This window comes from Acartia tonsa, chromosome 13, assembly GCF_053477335.1.
Source record: "Acartia tonsa isolate MP-2025a chromosome 13, ASM5347733v1, whole genome shotgun sequence".
Taxonomy (NCBI): domain Eukaryota; kingdom Metazoa; phylum Arthropoda; class Copepoda; order Calanoida; family Acartiidae; genus Acartia; species Acartia tonsa.
Genome location: NC_137272.1, coordinates 26,057,547 through 26,078,082, shown reverse-complemented (window position 1 = coordinate 26,078,082; position 20,536 = coordinate 26,057,547). Strand labels below are relative to the sequence as shown.

Here is a 20,536-nt window from a genome sequence, read left to right as displayed (position 1 = left end):
TCTCTGTCTGCAAAACTATATATATTCAAAACTAACATAGCGAGTAACGGCATTTCTTGCGCAAGTCCCCAAACTCAGTCAGAAACTGCTAAATTCTTGCACATTCCCTTTAAGCCATTCCCCAAAGTCTGAGACTCCTAAAGATTGAATATTCGATCCATTGTCCCCTCCCTTACTCCCTGCATCATATTATAGACAGCTTTCCACAGATATTAAAAATTTTAAGGTTAAAACCAGCTTTGTTAGACCCAAGTGGCCCAAGTCCCGGGGTTACAAAACTGGTATCAATTATATGATTCTATTTTTGATATTCGTGAAATATTGTCTGTAGTACGAAGCTTTACATAATTATTCACCGTGGCTAAAAACCGGTTCTTTTCCAGCGGATATTAATTGGTTTCAAAGTCATAATAGAAAGAATCATAAATTTTCCTATGGCAGGCAACTTTATGTAAGACTAAAATAATTCCCCCTTCCCCTTTCATTTGTATATTAAAATTCTGCTTATACTATCTTGTACTTTTATAAAAAAAAATAGGTTGTCTTTGTTTTATTCATCATAGTTTTCTCCATCACTGTAATAGTTATTTAGCCATCACATTATAGACAGCTTTACGCGGATATTAAATAGAAAAATTGAAAGATTAAATCCAGTTTTATTAGCCCCTATTGACCGAAGTCCTGGGCTAACAAAACTTGTATCAAAGAGTTTTATTTTTAAATAAAATCAATCGGTTTCGAAGTCATACTGAAATAAAAAATTATAGATTTTTCTATGGAATGCAGCTTTATGTACATTGTACACTTTTCCATATTTGAACTTTACGTAACCCAGGGAATTTGGAAAGGGATAAGGCAGGATATGCAAAATCTTGCCTATCCTAGCTTGTACTTTTATAGATGAATAGGTTGTCGTTTGTTTTATTCGTCATTGTCTTCTCCCTCACTGTAATAGTTATTTAGCCATCATATTATAGACAGCTTTCCGCGGATATTAAATAGAAAAATTACAAGATTAAATCCAGTTTTGTTAGTCCCTATTGGCCGAAGTCCTCGGGTAATAAAACTGGTATCAAAGATTTTTTTATATTCGGGGAAAATTGTCTCAAATGATGCTTTACATTATTTATCAGTGTGGCTGAAAACCGGTTCTTTTCCAGCTGAAATTGATTGGTTTAATTCAAAGTCATACTGGAAAGAATTATAGATCTTTCTATGGCTGGCAACTTTATGTAATACTCATAACCATGAAATTGTACAATTGTGCATTTGTACACTTTTCTATGATTAAAATCTTTAGAAACCTAGAAAATAAGTAAAGGGATAAGTAAATGGGTGATAAAATAATCTCCCTTTCAAATTTGTATCTACAAAATCCTGCTTATTAGCTTGTACTTTTACACTCCTATACTGTTGAGCTTCGAAGCTAGTAAGGCGGCACAGATTATGACGTAAAAAAATTAACCAATGAGAGGCCAGTCATTTAAGTTTCTTATAGGTCCAGGGAAGATTTATAGATATTTTGAGGAGGTTACCAGCTGCCCATACAACTTGGAATGGCTACAGGTTTTTACTAAAAATTTAAATTATAACTTTAATTGAAATCCTCCATAGCCCTAAGTAGCTAAAAAAAACTGCCTCTAATCTTTTTGTAGATACTATGTCAAGGTAAACCTAAACGGTCCAGTGGTTACCAATATCTTTAGGTACAGACAGACGGACAGACAGACATTCTTATTATGTTTTAATGTATGCAACAGTATAACTATCCTATCCCCATGCACAAACCTAGTTTTAGACTTGCACAAGATGATAAAAAACATTTGAACATTCAAACAATTGAAAATTGCAATTTTGGTTTTGTATCTTTTATCCCCGAAAAATTGCAAATTACGATGAATTTTTCCAGTATGGCTTCGAAACTGGTTATTATCCGCTGGATTAGACCCGGCTGATTACCATACAGGAAAAATCATGTATAGTATCGTATTACAGACATTTTTTCACTATTATCAAAATAAAACTGGTTTTAATTCTATAATTTTCTTTTTATTATCCGCGAAAAGCTGTCTATAATACGATGCAATAAATAACAATTACTGGATCAAACTAGATGCCTTAAATGTTTAAGATACGTACGTTTCACCCCGTTATTTTACGAACGTAGTCTCTCTTCAACTTGCTTTCTGTCTGTTGTCTATTTCTTAGTAGAGAAGATACTGTATACTTCACTTTGCCTATCCGTCCGTTAATAAGTCCGTAAAGCTAAGTGGAAAAATTTCTTGGAGTTTTTGCATATTCTCTTTTTTGTTATGAGAACTAAACATCTGCTATATAACTCACTTTGTCTGTTTGTCCATTCCATGACTTTTTCTACTTGTTTTAACACTAAAGTAGCTGAATATTTGTGTGTGTGTTTGTATAATACAAAGACAGGTTTTAGCCTATTAATGCCTATATCCTGTAAACTAAAGTAGCTGGATATTTATGATTTCAGAAACAAATAAACTGATTTAGTATTAATCATAAGGTAAGCTTTTGCATCTTTCAATGATGCCGCTACTAAGGCCCAATTCAAAGAAAAATGGAGAACCATTGTGCGTGGCCTATGCTCTGAAAAGAAGAGATAAATGGTGATGATGATGATGAAGCTTTGTAAAGATAGAGGGCAGGTTTCAGGCCATTCAAGTCGTAGCCGATTTTTTTATTACTGAGCCTCGCTTACAATAGTTAACGTCATCCTTTTTTTATGTTCAATATGGCCATTTTTATTGTTGACCTTTCTGTACTTTTTGTATAAAAGTAACTGTTCTTTATTTGTTGATTAGATACCCAGTAGTCCGAGAATGTACACCAGTTCAAAAAAATCAACCACTAAAATATTGTTTATAAAATATTTATAAAAGAAGGTGTATCAACTATTTTTTTTATAGCTAGCCGGTTCTTTTAGTAAGTAGTAGATGTAAAATTTTTCATAGAATTCAGATATGCAATCGGTTTTTTTGTAGACCTCTTATTTTTTAAGTAATTTAAGTTTAAAAAAAAAATTAAGTCGATTTTAAGGTACTAAAATGCAACAAAAAAAAGAAAGAAAATGGTCAATATGAACAAAAATAGTAAGATCTTTAATTTGACACCTTACTTTTTCAATTCTGTCAGGTAATTATTGAAAAAATCGATTTTTTTAAACCCACAAGAATAAAAACTTTGAACTTAATTTTATTATTTCACAAGTAAAAAAATATGGGTTCATATATACCTTTAGAATCAGAAAAATATTACGAATCCATTGTAAGCAAAATTGAAAAAAAAAGTTTACAATATAGTATATAAACTACAATAAAAGGAATTATATGAAAATGGATAGATTTTGTATCTTTTCCTGTTCACATGTTTTCAAGTGATTAGATTTGGACAAGGGTGATTCAAAAAAATATATAAATCTCTAACAAAATAAAGTTATAGCTGTAAAATGGGACCAAAAAAGATCCCTAACAAACCACCTCAAGTGACTCAAGTAAAATTGGACCCAGTCACTAGTGCATTTTTAAGTGAGTTAAAAGTTGATGTAAATAAATTGACATTAAATGAAAATTCTGTTAAAAGTGTTTTAAACACCCTAATTAAAACTATCGGTCAACTTAAAAATGAAATTACCCAGCTTAAAGAGTCAGGAAGTGAGAGTTCAAGCGAAGAGGAAGAGTGGGAAGTAAAGGGTGGAAAGGGGAAGAATGGTACAAACTTGCCCAGAGGAGGGGGAGGAGATAACAACAGATGGAAAGGAAATGGTGTTCCCACCAACATACAGGCACAGGTCAGATATAACAGCGATCACATTGACCAGAACCAACAAAGAGCAATGAAAGGTACTTTATTATTTGCCTCACCAGAAAATGCAGCCAAGAACCTGAAGTCTATTCTAAAAGAGCCAGAAGAAATTGGAGAAGAACAATACACCCAGCAAATATGCGACACTATAGAGAAGTATTATGGTGTTCATATTGACCCAGCTCTGGATATTGAAGCATGCCACCCTACATCCAAAGGTTGTGGTATTATAAGGTTTAATAATCAAAGGATGGGTTCAGCATATGCTAAACTATGTTCGGCGATTTTGAAAGGGCCCAAGCTATCACAGCCCAGGAAAGAGGAGGAGATTGTAGTAGGTCAACCTGGAGAAAGAAAGAGAGGGGCGACGGAGGGGAACGAGATGGAGGGAGGAGCGATGGAGGGGGAGGCATCAGTGGAAGGAGCCCAGAAAGAGGAGGTGAGAAAGGTAAAACGACCTAACTTTTGGTTAACTTTCCAACTCACAAAAAGGCGTTCAGATTTAATCAGAAAACTAAAGGAGCTTAAAAGGGATGGAAAGATAAACCATTTTACTTCTAATGAAAATGGTGTTATCAGTGTCACTTTGAGCAAAGGAGCGGCTCCTAAACGGCTTACTTTGGATTACAAAAATGACAACTCTAAAACTTACTATGTGGGTGAGTTACTCCAACTTGTCTCCTGCAAAATATGATAAACAATCCGAAAGTGAATCAAACTAGAATATAATGGTGTAAAAATGGGATGAATATTTTATTTTTGAAAAACCCGAATTTTAAACTAATCTCTATCTGTTATCACTTAATATTTATTTTACTATGTATATGTTCTGTGTAAATTATCATAGCATTAAAAATGGGTTGTTTAATGCTTTTTTTTCTTTGGTACATTTAAACAAAAATAATATAAGCATTCAAATTAAAAATGGATGATGAGTTAGTTAATAATCTTGGACATAATTCTTTGCAATTAGATTCAAATTTAAATCATTCATGTTCTTACTTTGAAAACCATGAATTTGTAAACTTCATTGGAAAGAGGGAGGAAAAGTTTTCAGTCTATAGTCAGAATATTAGAAGTATAAATAATAAAATCGACGATATACAAGAATTATTATCGGAGATAGAAACTGAAAAATTTTCTTTTAGTATTTTATTATTTCAAGAAATTTGGGCAGCAAATAACGCACAGACCACTAGATTAGAAAATTATCAAGATATTATCTTACAAACAAGGGAAGGAAAAAGGGGTGGGGGTTTAGGAATATATCTTAAGCAAAACCTAAGTTATGAAACTATTGATGAATTATCATATATTTTAGAGGGCGAATTTGAGACTCAATTCATAAAAGTATTTTTTGGTAAGAACAAATTTAAGATTATAGGCAACATTTACAGAATTCCTGGTGGTAACTTAAATAACTTTATAGAATGGTTTGGAGAAAAATTAACATTTCTTAAAACTGACCCAGTTTTAAAAAAATCTGATGAAATTATATTTGGGGGTGATTTCAATGCAAATTTTCTAAACTTTGATTCCCACAACCAAACAAATGATCTTTTGAACCTATTAATATCCTCTTCTTTTCTACCAATGATTACTCTACCTACTAGAATTTGTCAAAATTCAGCAACTCTCATTGATAACATTTTTAGCAATAAAAAGCAAGAATTTTATGAAAGCGGCCTAATTATATCTTCTATTTCTGATCATCTCCCAATCTTTTACTTAAATGTAACTTGTGAAAAAAATACTTCAAACCAAAAACAATATTATTATGATATGAGTCCAAATAACATAGAAAACTTTAAAGAGAAACTCTCTTCACAAAATTGGGAAGGTGTTAATAATGATAATATTCCGAAAACTGCCTTTGAAAGTTTTGGTAACATATTAGAAAAGTACTTTAAAGAGAGTTTCCCTTTAAAAGAAAAATGTGTTAACAAAGGAAAAGTTCCAATTAACCCGTGGATGTCACAGGAGTTATTAAAAATCAGAAAAGCCAAAAATAGGGCCTTTAAAAACAAACTTAAACATAGGACTGAATCTGCTGAAAATAAATTTAAATGCCTAAATAATAAATTCAAAAAACTTGCCAGAAAAGAGAAGAAAAAATATTACCATGAAAGATTTGAAGATTGTGTTACTGATATCAGAAAGACTTGGTCGCTAATTAACTTAATAGTCAAGAAAAAAAAGTGTAAAAATGACGTGCCTTGTGTTTTTACAGATGCACAAAAATCCTATAATACTTTCTCTGAGATAGCCAATGGTTTTAATGACTTTTTTGTTGATGTTGGGCCAAGACTTTCTGAATCAATACCTCAATCTTTTAAATCTTTCAGGGATTTCTTGGGGGATCAATATGATGAAGAATTTAACTTTCAGGAAGTAAACTCTTTTATTATCAATATAACTTTGTCCAAATTAAAATCAAAATCAAGTGTAGGTAATGATAATATCTCTATGAAACTTTTAAAAGAAATAATGCCAATAATTGTAAAGCCTATCATTCACCTTTTTAACCTATCTTTAAACACTGGCTACATTCCTGATAACTATAAATGTGCCAAAATTATACCTATTTACAAAGCTGGTGAAAGAGATAGATTTGACAATTATCGTCCTATCTCCATACTTCCAGCCCTTTCTAAATTACTTGAGAAAATTGTTGCTTTTCAAATGATTAGATATCTTGAGGGAAATAAAATGTTATATGAACATCAATATGGCTTCAGAAGGTCAAGAGATACACAACAACCACTGATACATTTAATCAACAAAGTTTATGACGGACTGAATAAGCCCCAATCAGAATACAGTGCCTGTGTGTTTCTTGACCTTAAAAAGGCATTTGACACGTGTGATATACCAATTTTACTATCCAAACTAAAACATTATGGTTTTAAAGGTGTATCTGCAAAATGGTTTGAAAATTATCTAACTAATAGAAAACAGTATGTTGAAATAAATGGTGTAAAGTCCAAAGAAAAAGTATTAACCCATGGAGTACCACAGGGCTCTGTCATTGGACCAATTTTGTTCTTGTTGTATATAAACGATCTTCCAAATTCAACAACCTTATTTTGTAGCCTTTTTGCAGATGACACAATCTTTTGTAAAACCTCAAGTAATTTAGAAACCATAAAAACATCATTAAATGAAGAATTAGATAAGGCATCAGTATGGTTTAGGGCAAATAAACTTTCTTTAAATGTATCTAAAACAAAATACATGGTCTTCAGACTTAGCAGTATGCAACCTGTCAATAATAACTTTAGAATCTTCATAAATGGGGAGGAAGTTGAGAGAATCAGCAATGAAAATGAAACAAAGTCTTTTAAATTTGTTGGGGTACATCTTGATGAATTTCTAAATTGGAATGAGCATACAAAAATGGTAAAAAACAAAGTTTCTAGTTCTCTATATGCATTAAATCAAATAAAAAATGTTCTCCCATCAAAAACTTTGAAAACGATTTATTCCTCAATGATTTTGCCTCACTTAAATTATTCTAATATCACATGGGGTCTCTCTAAAAGTAAAGATATTGATCAAATAAGAAAACACCAAAAAAGGGCAATAAGGATTATTGTAGGTGCTAATTATAATGCACACACTGAAATTTTGTTTGGACAATCTAAAATCTTAAAATTTGATGATTTGATAAATTTAAACATTTTAAATTTTATAAGTAAATTTTTTCATAAGAAACTCCCAGAAAGCTTTGATAACATGTTTAAAGTTCTTTCTTCTCAGAGATCAAAAAAGTTACTGATAAGTATACCTAAAACAAAACATCTTGAATATTTTCCAGCAGTGTCATTTCCAAAACTTTGGAATAACTTGAGAAATGAAATAAGGCTTTCAGACTCTGTAAAGAAATCATTGTCCATGATTAAAAAAGATTATTTTTTAAATTATAAATCATTTCATTGCAACAAAAGAAAATGCTTTTCCTGTAAGAAATAAAATCTGTACCAACTTCTGTAACTGTAAATAGTTATTTAGTCAACCCACTTAATTATTGATCTATTAAATTTGTGTAAATATCTTTATATAATAAATAATTTTTGTAATTCTCGCTATAAATAAAATAATAAATGAAATCAATTAAAGGGGTAAATTTACGGCCTACTCCAAGGCTTAATTACTCCTTGCTATGCAATTTTTTAAAATATGATTTTATATGTATATTTAATAATTTAAATGTATTGCATTAGTTAATAAATTCTATTCTATTCTATTCTATCATATTATATTGTACAGGCAACGTCTTAATTCTTGAATTGAGTATAAAAATGGGAAGGGGGTAAAGAGGGGGTAAAGAGGGGGTAAAAAAGGGAAGACGATAGTGTTGCCTGAACAAAAAATATTGGCCATTTGATTATTTTTTTATTTTTTTACTTTTTTTCAATTTTGCTTACAATGGATTCGTAACATTTTTCTGATTCTAAAAGTATATATGAACCCATGTTTTTTATGTCTGTTTGAGAAAATATTTAGGTCTAAAGTTTTTATTAAACCGAGGTTAAAAAAATAGATTTTTTCAATGATTACTCAACAGAATTTTAAAAGTAAGGTGTCAAATTAAAGATCTTACTATTTTTGTTCTTACTGGCCATTTTCTTCTTTTATTTTGTTGCGTTTTAGTACCTTAAAACCGACTTAATTATTTTTTTAAAAAACTTAAATTACTTAAAAAATAAGAGGTCTACAAAAAAACCGATTGCATATCTGAATTCTATGAAAAATTTTACATCTACTACTTAATAAAAGAACCGGCTAGCTATAAAAAAAAAGTTGATACACCTTCTTTAGAAATAATAATGCGTTAATACATTTATATATGGTCACTGGTCAGGTAGTGGGTGCGATTAACAATAAAGGGGGCGGGGTATATTAGCCAGCTGGGAGGAAAATTTAATTTTGGTCTGCGTGAATTTCTTAACGTATTCCATTCGTCTAAAGTACGGGACACACTATCATATGGCATGGCATGGCAAAAATGGATGACTACGCGGCCCAATGACCTAGTTGATTGCACGAACTTTGTCTGGAAGTCCTATCTTTGCATGTTGAGCCTGTATTGACAGTAGAAACCATTTTGAACATCTTTGATTAAATGATGACATTGATATTTTCTGAAAAAAAACATTCTTTTTTTGATCTGAGAAAATTAGACATACTGATAGAGTGTGCTGTAGAGTAGCTGCTAAACTACCAAAGCTCCATCGATTTGATTTTGAAGCTGTTCATGGTGCCTTTAAAAAATTTACGTCATGCATTTCAAATGACCAATGATAGGACAATACACAGACTAAAATGATTATCTAAATGTTTTTTTTTTATCTTGATTAAATTATAGTTACACTTTTAACCTCTTTTTTTTCATGGAATCAAGTTTTATCAATTGTATTATGGTACCATTTCAAATTGTTGTTGACTAAAATGTTCTCAGCAGATTGTCACCAAGCTACTCTGTAAATAATTGAGGAAAGTAGATTTATAAAAATAAAAATACAATAGATGCAACTGCTTATCGAAGAGGGTTGAATCCGATCTTGGCAAATTAATGGGGAATTTTTTATTTCTCCAGGGGTATTACGGCAAGACAAACACCCCAATGATACATCCGTTGAGAAGCGTCTAGAGGCCCCCTTGAAATAGCGGCAGAGGGTGTCAGGGGATGAAGTCAATGTAGGTAAAAAAATATATGTCTACGCAGCTTATACCAACAACAAAATTAATTCGAAAAATATCACGAAACCTTTACGAAATTTCAGCTGTCGTTGGGGTTCAATACATAGTTGAATTAACGAACTCTACATCTGTCCCCCAAATGTTATTTTAGATTTATTTCGCTTGTTGGATATACCCGAGATCTACGCTGATAACTTGTTGGTCATGCCTAATTATCATGTTGCACAAATTTAGTATTTCATAAATGGTATAATTAAGTCACATTTATATAATATTAGAAGAGACTTGTTCCAGCATCATTTGATTCTTTTATATAAATCTTAAAACTAGGCTTAGCTAGGTTTAAACTTTACTGTAAAATTATATTTAGAATGAGTTTAGAACAAGCCATTAACATGTTCAAATAAATTTGTGGGAATCCATTTTTCACAACAGTCCAAAAATGGCCCAAACTAACAATAGATATTTCCAGTGGAAATTTTAATGAAATAATAGCCCCCCCGCCCCAACAAAAAATTGGTAGCCAAAGAGAAAAATAATCTGAGTGTAGACCAAGTACGTTGTAATGGGGGGGGGGGGGGGTAGGCACCCTCAAAACAAATTAAGGGAGGGATGCCCCAAAATTTTTAGAAATAAATTAGATTTTACCCATTTATTTTTGGAGGAGGGGGAGGGGGGATAGTAATTTCTCTTTAATGTCATCCTTGTTTATTTGTACTTTTTAGTTTTTTTTTTTTTGTAATTTATCTATTCTATTTCCTTTTTCTGTAATGAATTGACAACAAATCAAATATCCAATTACAACAATATTTATAATACAGGAAGCAAACTGAGTCTTTTGATTATTGTGCATAAACTGGCATTATCCTCTAGTTTTTTGTAATTTAGAAAATTTTTATAACCCTTACCCCCCCCCCCCCCCAAGAAAACTTTGAATCTCAGCCAGACATCGCGTCATAACTATAGACATTTAAAATAGATCCTACTGATGATATGTCAGGTGCACGACATAAATAGTTTGAGTAGGGGGAATTCATTGGCCTTTATACAGGTGCAACTCATTACAATACACAGTTAGAACTTCTCAGACTAAGGTTGTATAATCAAAGGATTGGTTGTCTGTTGGATGTAACTTAACTTTATATCCTTGGGTGTTAGAGAATCGCATCCCACTACATGCGGATGATTCTCTGGAATCACTAATTGATTAAAAATTGGAGGAAAATCCTGTCCTGACGAGGTAAGGTAAGGTAAGCTATGCAACTAAAATAAATCTTATCATTATATTTTTTTAAAATAGGCACCTTAAACACTTACACATACATACATATGAGCAAACACATATGATTTCTATTACAGACGGACAAACGAAAACATATTAGACAATTTAGTTTTAGCATATTTTTGTCCATTTTTAAAGCATTGTATGGTTCGATAAAGCGAATGGATCGTGTAAAACAGCTAATTTAAACTATGAACCAAAAATTAATAATTACTCTTATTTGGTTGGTAAATTCACTTTAACTGAAAGTGGACTACAAATAAAATAAAACAAGACTTAAAACTGTCATAGATGAGTAGTTGTATGGATAATTTATTTTATACTAACGGCTTCGCCCCAAGCTTCTAGGGGCTATGCCCCAGGAGGTAATTAAAAAAAAATAATTACCTCTGGAACTGCATCACTAATTTAAAAAATAAAAATTAGGGAATTTATTTGTTTTTTGAAGGGGTTGGGGGTGTCCCACCCCCCAAGAAAATAGCCTAAAATCACCACGGGACCAGTATGTATATTCACTGAAGAGTAGAATTCAATCGGTTCAGTGGTTACCGAAATCTTAAGGGATGGACGGACGGACAGATGGGCAGACATCAAGCTACTTTTTATTATAGATAACAAACAATAGTAAATTTGTTCTATCACCACCATAAAAAGAAATATTGAAAATTGGACAACGAAATAATGAAAGGGTTGTTAAATATCACATAAAACTAATATTCTCTAATAGCCTTAACTCGAAGAGCATTCTAGTAGCATTGACTCTAATAGCAGCATACAACTTTTCTGTTGGGAGTACTAAGTAGGTGGGTCAGTGAGTTAAGCAGATATTTAAAGAGATGCTATGCATCTTTAATACCACTAGTTATTGCGTATGCACAGAAACACCATTTATGGCCTGACATTCAAGTATTTACAAAAGCGTTGCTATCTTTCAGCAGATTTAAAACCATTTTATTCATTGAAGACAATAAAATCAATATGGTAGTAATGGTGGATATAGAATACGTGGATATTGTAAGAAATTCATGCATGCCCTGCTGGCTAATATAACAATTCTCCCATTCCTTATGACCTTACCCCATCCCCTCACATGACCATGTAGGAACATATTGACCAATATCTAAGGACTATATAGTCAACCTAAATTTACGACCAGTTCACAATATCCACGTATTCTATATTCATTATGATGGTACATGCTAATCATGGCTGATTGTTTGTTTGTTGTTATGGAATTTTATCATGACTCAAATCGCGTCAAATCTAAAGACATTAAAAATTGCACCTACTGCTGCTATGACATATATACAACTTTAACAGTTAGAACAAAAGGAAATCCTAAAACGGGTACAATTCAATACAGATGTGATAAAAAGGTCGTGCAATCAAAGAGTTGTTATCAGGATTTAGACCAATACAATGAGATCATTTAATTAATACTGAAACGAGGGGACACCTTTCTAAAATTAAGATCATCAGAACTTTTTCAGTTTAGTCTTAACACAAACTAGTCACCATGAACAGGTGTGTGCAAGTTTTACCCAGTAAACATTATAATATTATTTTGTCATAATTTCATTATTAGAAAGGAGTTCTTATGAATTAATGAGATTAGATATTTTTTATTTAAATTTTTGGATCATTTAAAGAAAACGAAGTTTCGGGTTTCGTCGCATTTTAACAGTAGCTTTAGCTTTTCTCCTATTTCTAGTCCCTTAGGGGGGGGGGGGCTCTAATCCTTCGGGGCAATCATTAACTCTTACCTAACCTAAAATAAACTTTCAAAAGCTACTGTGAAAATGCGACGAAACACGCAACTTCGTTTTCTTTCTATGATCCAAGTTTTTTTTTACCTAAGCTAATCTATGATTAGGGTATGTCTGTTATAATACACAAGCTTGTAAGTTGTTGAAGGATTTATACAACTTTAAAACAAAAATTGTCTGATAATCTTATTATCTAAGGAAATCTTAGTTTTATAAAGATTTCAAAACTTTCTTGTGTTATTAATAATAGTAAAATTTAATTCTTTTTCAACCTAATGGTTATTTAGAATATTATCAGCTTGTTATTGCTGCGCTACTTATGGAAATGATTATGATGGTAACACCCATTAATCTGAAGTTAACTTGTTTGTTATATAAGCTGATGTTTAATTCAGAGAATGAGGGGGCAATGGGTTGTTTATTACACTAGTTCCCAAAGTTTTAATATTAACGTTTTCTTATTCGTTGGCTTAACAACTTTTGGAAATATAGTGAATTTTGATTAGATGATTCATTAAGTTGAGTTTTCAAAGGTTTTAACAACGTTTTAATCTAAAGAAGGGATGATTTTGTGTATTATCATTGGAGATGTACATCAATGTATCGGCTTATGCTTTTAGATTCCTTGGATTTATTAATTTTTGCTACTACACTTGGTAACAGTTATATTTTTAAGAGATAGGGGTATAGTAACTAAAGAAATATTTAACTTTTCTCTTTTCTTTTCCCTTCCTAGATTTTCATTGTCCCCTCTTAATTTCTATAATTAGGGTCGGTCCGTCCGTCCGTAACGGATAGGATGTCCTATCGATTTCAAACTTTGCATGGTGATTCCTTTAATAGTTAAGTATGATCTAGAAAGCGTAGCAACTCTATAATCATTACCAGAATGTTCGTACGTCCATTTGAAACATGTTGATTTTTAAATTTTTAACAACAAATTTTATGGGATCTAATTATCCGATTGATCTGATTTTTGGTATATTGACTCCTGGGACAACAAAGTATACTGTTATAAGCGAAGCAACTCTATAATCAAGTCCTAAAAATGTAAGTATGTCCATAAACATTATCCTGTATCAAGCAGTTTTTCAACACATTTACTTACAATTTTGCTTCAAATCGTATACATTTATATTCTGATTATTCAGTTCTGACACTATATAAGTGTTAATATCCGTTTGTCCTACCGTTTCAGAGCTTCGCTTTTATGGATGTTGTCATCCTTGTTTTCACTAGTCCCCAAAGATTTATAATGTGTTTTATTGATTGTTAATGGTTGCTTCATTAAACTGTGTTATTAAATGTTTCAACTACAAATTGTAATCTAGGGAAGGCATAATTATGTGTATTATCATTGGGGATGTACATCAATTTATCGGCTTATCCCTTTAAATCCCTGCATATATAGTAATTTGTTGCTTTCCTTTACGATAAACTAAATTACCATCATTTAAAGGGATAAAGCACAAACCTAGTTATTCAACTTTTAAGACTTTATTAGCTTATTGTTTCAACGTTTCAATCCTCGTAATTGTCCTTGTTTATCTAAAAAGCACAAAGCACCAATTGAGAAATGAGTTCAACAAGATGAAAAAGTGCACCGTAGCTGCGCTTTTATTGCTCGGTTTATCTTTATCGTCCTTGTTTTCGTACTTGTTTGCTGCCAAACCTTCATTTATAAGAGACTGTCACATACAGACATACGGACATATCTAATTATAAAGTGGCTTTACTACTAAAACAAAAGAAGGGGGTTGTTATGTTTGCCTGTAGTGAATAAAGGCATTTTATAATCAATATCAATAAATATAGAAAGTATAGATGAGTAATCTAGTTAATGAACCTGTGAAAATACACTATAGGAACAATTCGACCATATCATTTTGATATGGAAGAGTTTTTCAATTCATTCATATAATAATTTAGCTGTAAAAAGTTGAATTTCTTAGGATAATGTTATGCTTTGAGAAATTTCGTAATTTGTAATAGGGTTTTGAATCATATAAGTAACTTTATGTAAACAAAAATATTCGTCTGCTAATAATCCCTTTTAAGTTGGACGGATAATTATGATTGATTGATCATCTTGGGTAATAAACCTATTTCTTTACTCTTTTTAGAAACATAAATCTTGATAAAGTAGTAAGATTGTCTTATTTTGTTTCAGGTTCCTAATTCTGGTATTTCTAGTGGCCACAGCTCTTGCACAAGATGATGGTAAGTTAGACAAAGACAATTATATCCATAAATAGCCAGGGAGGGAGGGGATATTGGGATGTTTATTTAACTAGTCTCCAAGGTTTTACAGTAACGTTTTCTAAGCTTAACAACTTTGGGGACTTTTATCGAATTTTTATCGTTTGTATCTTTATGTTGAGTGTTCAAACGTTTCAACCACTAATTGTAATCTACAGAAGGTGAAATTTTGTGTATCATCAATAGGGATTAATATTGTCTTATCCCTATAGATCCATGATAAATAGCGCAGCAATAATAACACTACAATTTTTATTATTCGTAACTAATTAGGCATGAGATGATGGTTACCCAGACAAGGACAAATATGTCAATAAATAGCGCAGCAGTAATAATAACCTTATAATTTCTATTGTTTGTAACTAAATAATTTGACACAAGATTAAATATAATATAGTCCCTTTCGTGACAACGACTCTTAAGGGGTGTTTCGTCGTATTTCAACAGTAGCTTTTCTCCTATTTCTAGCCACTGCGGGGGGCTCTAACCCTGCGGGGCCAATTGTCTAACCCTGCGGGACTATCACATAACCTAACTAACAGTGTTGCGGAACCGGAGCCGGGAGCCGTGGAGCCGCCATATTTTGCTGGAGCCGGAGCCGTAATTTTCGTTAAAAAACGGCTCCGGCTCCGGACTAGATAAATAAAGAGATTTTTTATAAATTATAATTTGGTAACTCTGTTTTGTCATGTGCAAATGCCCCTATTAAGTTTTTCATTATACATCATTATACAGTTGCATAATTATAAAAACATGCATGGTGAAACAAATTTTTTATGTAACTTTTATTTATCAAGGATAGCAACATCCAAAAAGCAGAATAAGAATAATATAAATGTAGAATTAAAACAAAATTGTACATGGACGTAATGCATTTCTTATAATGATTGTAGATTGCTACACATCCTCACTTAACTCTACTTATTTAAATTTAAAAGCTTTAATAAAATTATGTACATAGGTAGCACTGAGCACCAAATAGCAAAACATATAATTTATATGGTTGCATGATTACACAATAAAAATGTTTTGATTCATGTAACTTATATTTAAAAATTAACAAATTTATATTTAGATGCATCTGATTTGGAGAGTTCTATATCAATAGATCCGGATAAATTACTAAAGGAATTATATGTTATTTAAAGATAACGATTCAATTTACATATACTTATTTAAAAGAGATTAAATAAGTTACAAAGAAGGCGTCTTATTTTTTTGCTTTTTATTTAGAATAGCTAGTCGGTGTTAGTAAGTAATAGATGTAAAATGGTCCATAGAATTTAAATATGCAATCGTTTTTTTTTGTAGACCTCTTATTTTTGAAGTTATTTAAGTTTTTTAAAAAAATAATTAAGTCGGTTTTAAGGTACAAAACGCAAGAAAATTGCCAGCATGAACAAAAATAGTAAGATCTTTAATTTATCACCTTACTTTTTAAATTCTGTTGAGTAATTATTGAAAAAATCTATATTTTTAACCTTGGTTTAATTAAAACTTTAAAATTAGATATATTCTCACACAGGCATAAAATTTATTGGTTCATATATACCTTTAGAATCAGAAAAATATTACGGATCCGTTGTAAGCAAAATTGAAAAAAAGTAAAAAAATAAAAAAAATAAAATGGCCTAACATATTATATTTTACAGGCAACACTTAATTGCAACTATTAAACTAGCCAATCACAAATCTCAAAAATTGACAAATCCGGAAGCTTAACCTCAAAAGTTAACCAATAAAATTAACAAAAAAAGCTATTCTAAATAAAAAGCAAAAAAGTTAAGACACCTTCTTTAAAGGTTTATATGGGCAAGTTTATTTATAGGAAAGGTAGAATAACCCGTAAAAGATCAAACTGGCCCTAATTATGTTTCTTTTTTTGTAAGTATTTTAGACATTGGGTTGGGTTGAACACATTTTGCTTTAAAATCTTGATTTACAATGACTAAAATAACATTAAAATAATTTGGCAGTTTTTGTTGAAAAGATCTCCATGTGGAGAAAATATTGAGCCAGTTTCTTGTACCTGTAAAAATGGTAGCTTATTTGACTGGCCTTCACCAGAAGAAAGGTACAGTATGACCATTATACAGGGTGTTTTTTTTAATAGGACAAAAGTAGTGCTTAATATAACCCACTTGCCATTGACAGAAATTAATAATCTACATCTTAATTTCTTTATTGGTTTGGGACATTTTGTATATAAAAAAAATAATTAGCGATTTTCAACAAATTATGCCTTAAAAACCAGTTTTTCCAAAGTACATATTTTTGGAAGATTTTTGGATCATGGCCAATTTAAAGAGTGTGCAAAAATGAGCATATTTTTAAAATTTAAATTGCGCAGCTTGTGTTAATAGTAGAAAAATGTTATGCATATCATTAGAATCGTCATAAACTTTATTTTTTTAGTGTTTAAGAAATATTCCTGTGCTACGTGGTAAAATGTTCCAACTTAAAACTTTTCAACCTTTCTCACATTTTCCAACCTAGCTTCTATAATACAAATAGCATAAATATGATACATATATTTCCAAAAAAAATAGAGTTTGAGAAATTTCTAACGGTATGCATAACATTTTTCTACTATTAACACAAACCGCGCAATTTGATTTTTAAAAATGCATGCATTTTTGCACACTCTTTAAATTGGTCATGATCCAAAAATCTTCAAAAATATGTACTTTGGAAAAACCGGTTTTTAAGGCATAATTTGTTGAAAATCGCTAAATATTTTTTTTTATACAAAATGTCCTAACCCAATAAAGAAATTAAGATATAGATTATTAATTTCTGTCGATGGCAAGTGGGTTATATTAAGAATTGTTCAGTCATGTGTGGCTATTACTTTTGTACTATAAGTAGCTCATTATTTTTTGTAATCTAAAAAAAGGTTCAGTGTTGTCATTATATTTTGTATTTGTAACTGTGGTAGCTTATTAATTGCTTGTTAAAGGAAGAAATGTACAGTGTGGTCATTATATTTCATGCTATTGATAGTAGTAGCTTATTAATTCTTATCACACGAAGAAAGGTTCAGAGTGGCAATAATATTTGTACTTGTTCATTTGATTAGCTTTCATTTGTCATGGTGAAGTAATATGTATCATAACAATATCATTGAATTTCACGGGTGTGAAAATGACAGTAAAACTGTGTTTATGACAGTTGTAAAGGTGTAATTTAGACAGTGTGGATAAAAAAATATTGCCAAAAATACAGCTAAAATCGAAATTGACAAAAACACACCCACTTTTTGTCAAAAACACAGTGGTTGTATTTTTGCTAGTGGTAAAAGTGGCAGCACCCCTATCCATTGTGATCTGATTGTGTCACACACACAAATATCTATCTACTTTAGTTAAATAGAATATAAAATAATGAAAAATCTCTTTAGGGATAGATTTACAATTTTCCCTTGTGGAGGAAGCCCCCCAAAGAACTGTACCTGTCCTGATGGAAAGATTTTCACTCCTACCAGGTACAAAATCACTTTGGTGTTAAAGGCTCATAGACAATTATAATATATTGTAGATGTTTGATTAATTTTTACAGCTTACACCAACAAGGAATTAAAAAAAAAAATCACAAAACCTATACGTAATTTACAGCTGTCGTTTGGGGGCAACACATAGTATAATTGAAGACCTTTTTATCTGCACCCTAAATATTATTTTAGATTTATGTCGCTTGTTGGCTTTTCCTTATTCCAGCATTTTTCCAAAGCAACCAGCTCCTGAAATTTATTACAATATGGCAAAAAATGCAACTACCCTTAGATCATTAATTAAGCCACTACTTCCAATGACCTTTGATTGTAAGATATTTATTTGCGCCAGTTTATTATCAAAGGTATACCAAATACAATTTCAGCTAAATTCATACGTCTCAGTACTAGTGTATCGATTCAGTATCCTATGGAAATATCAAATAATAAGACAAAGAACGTTAAGATATCTATATCCCCCATGATGATAAACAATAAGAAACCTTCTGTAATCAAATTATTATTTTAAAATTTGGTCACTTTTAGTTTAACACTAAACAATAGATAAGATAAAATGGTAAATAAAACTTTTGGTAACAGTGTAACTTATTGTCCAATGTCCCCTCCCTGTAACCTTGGTTTTTAAAAATATATGCTAAGGAATATGTTGATAAAGAATAATCAATTAAAAAAAATTATTTCATCCTAATATTTTATTTTATTTTTTAGGCGACAGATTAATGCGATCAATAGACTGCTGAAAAGAGGATAATTAATGTATAAATTTCTATTATTTTAATTTGTATTCAATAAATGAATATTTCAGAAGTTTTTGTTAATTTTGGAGGGCATTTTTTGAGGGGTGGAGGTCTTAATTTCTTAGGATTCATCCAAAGAGTTTAAATCAATATATTATTATATTATATTCTTTAAATCGAAATGGCATTGGTGAGCCGGCAACACTCGTATTGTAATGCATATTCAATATTTTATTGCAAAACTATCGTGAAAATATTTTAAAAAATTATTAATTAAATAAATTATATATTGTTATGTATGAAATTTATTTAAAAATCGATATTTTATTGAATGTCGCTACAGATCTGGCCACACCGAGCTGTAAATCTGTTAAAGATCAATGTTTTTTTAGTAGTAGCTGTGGTTCACCTCCGTCTCACCTCTGGCTCACCTCGATCTTGCTCACTTCTAAATGATTTAAAGATCCAGCTCAGATTTTACTCTCTTTATGTAACTTAATCATATAAAATGTCTTTATCAAATTGATGATAACATTATTTAATATGCATATGTATACAGTAGGACATATGGACATATCTTAGATAAGGGGTAGCTCAGAGAAGAAATTACACTGAAAAATACACCGGTACCCATAGTTTTGAAACAACTTGGATAAAATATCTAGTACTTATTTTGTATTTTGATTATTGGTTACAAACAAGTAGTGTCCATTAAGATATATAAGTTTTCCGGAATTTTAAGGTTAGGGGGAGATTTGAAATCTGCATCAAATTTTGAGGATTTTTTTATGAAATTCGTTTTTTCTATAATTCTTTATCTAAAAGCGGAAATGCAATTTAAGTTAATTAATTTTGGCATCTGTGATTGGTGCATTTAAAAAATCTGCGCTCTGATTGGATGGCGTACATCATTTAACCAATTAGAGCGCAGGTACTTTAAAATCCACCTAACCTATTGGTCAAAATTAATTAACTTAAAATGCATTTCCGCTTTTAGATAAAGAATTATACAAAAAACGAATTTGATAAAAAAACTATAAAATTTGATACAGATTTCAAATCTCCCCCTAACATTAAAATTCCGGAAAACTTATATATCTTAGTGTCCATGCTTTAAAATAATAATTTTATCAACTAAAGGGGTAACTTGGTTTATTATCATTTGGGATGAATATAAATTATCGTCCCTTGTCATATCCCCTAAGACCCATGAGAGTAGCTCCACTAAAAGGAAAAAGGAAAGTATTTTTAAAATGTCGTTGTCCTCAGTCAATTTGTTAAATCAATAATTCTATTATAGAAAGCTTTTTATTTTTTCCCAGTTATATTTTAGTTTGTTTTCAATAATTATGTTGTTTTATTAATTACATATGTGTCTGTATGTTTGATTGTTACTTAAGATATCTGGAATGGCTGTAACAATATGTATACTAAGATATATAAGTTTTCC

The 20,536-nt window shown here is 31.0% G+C and overlaps 1 protein-coding gene across 1 annotated transcript; it reads left to right on the top strand.

The window, feature by feature from the left end:
* The first annotated feature begins 12,304 nt into the window (after window positions 1-12,304).
* LOC145335067 (uncharacterized) lies at window positions 12,305-19,156 on the top strand. Its single transcript, XM_080180762.1, has 6 exons — window positions 12,305-12,337; window positions 14,750-14,799; window positions 15,914-15,966; window positions 16,815-16,912; window positions 18,239-18,322; window positions 19,058-19,156. Exons 1-6 carry the CDS (start codon window positions 12,330-12,332, stop codon window positions 19,098-19,100), a joined length of 336 nt encoding a protein of 111 aa, XP_080036888.1. The 5' UTR covers window positions 12,305-12,329; the 3' UTR covers window positions 19,101-19,156.
* The last annotated feature ends 1,380 nt before the right edge of the window (window positions 19,157-20,536 follow it).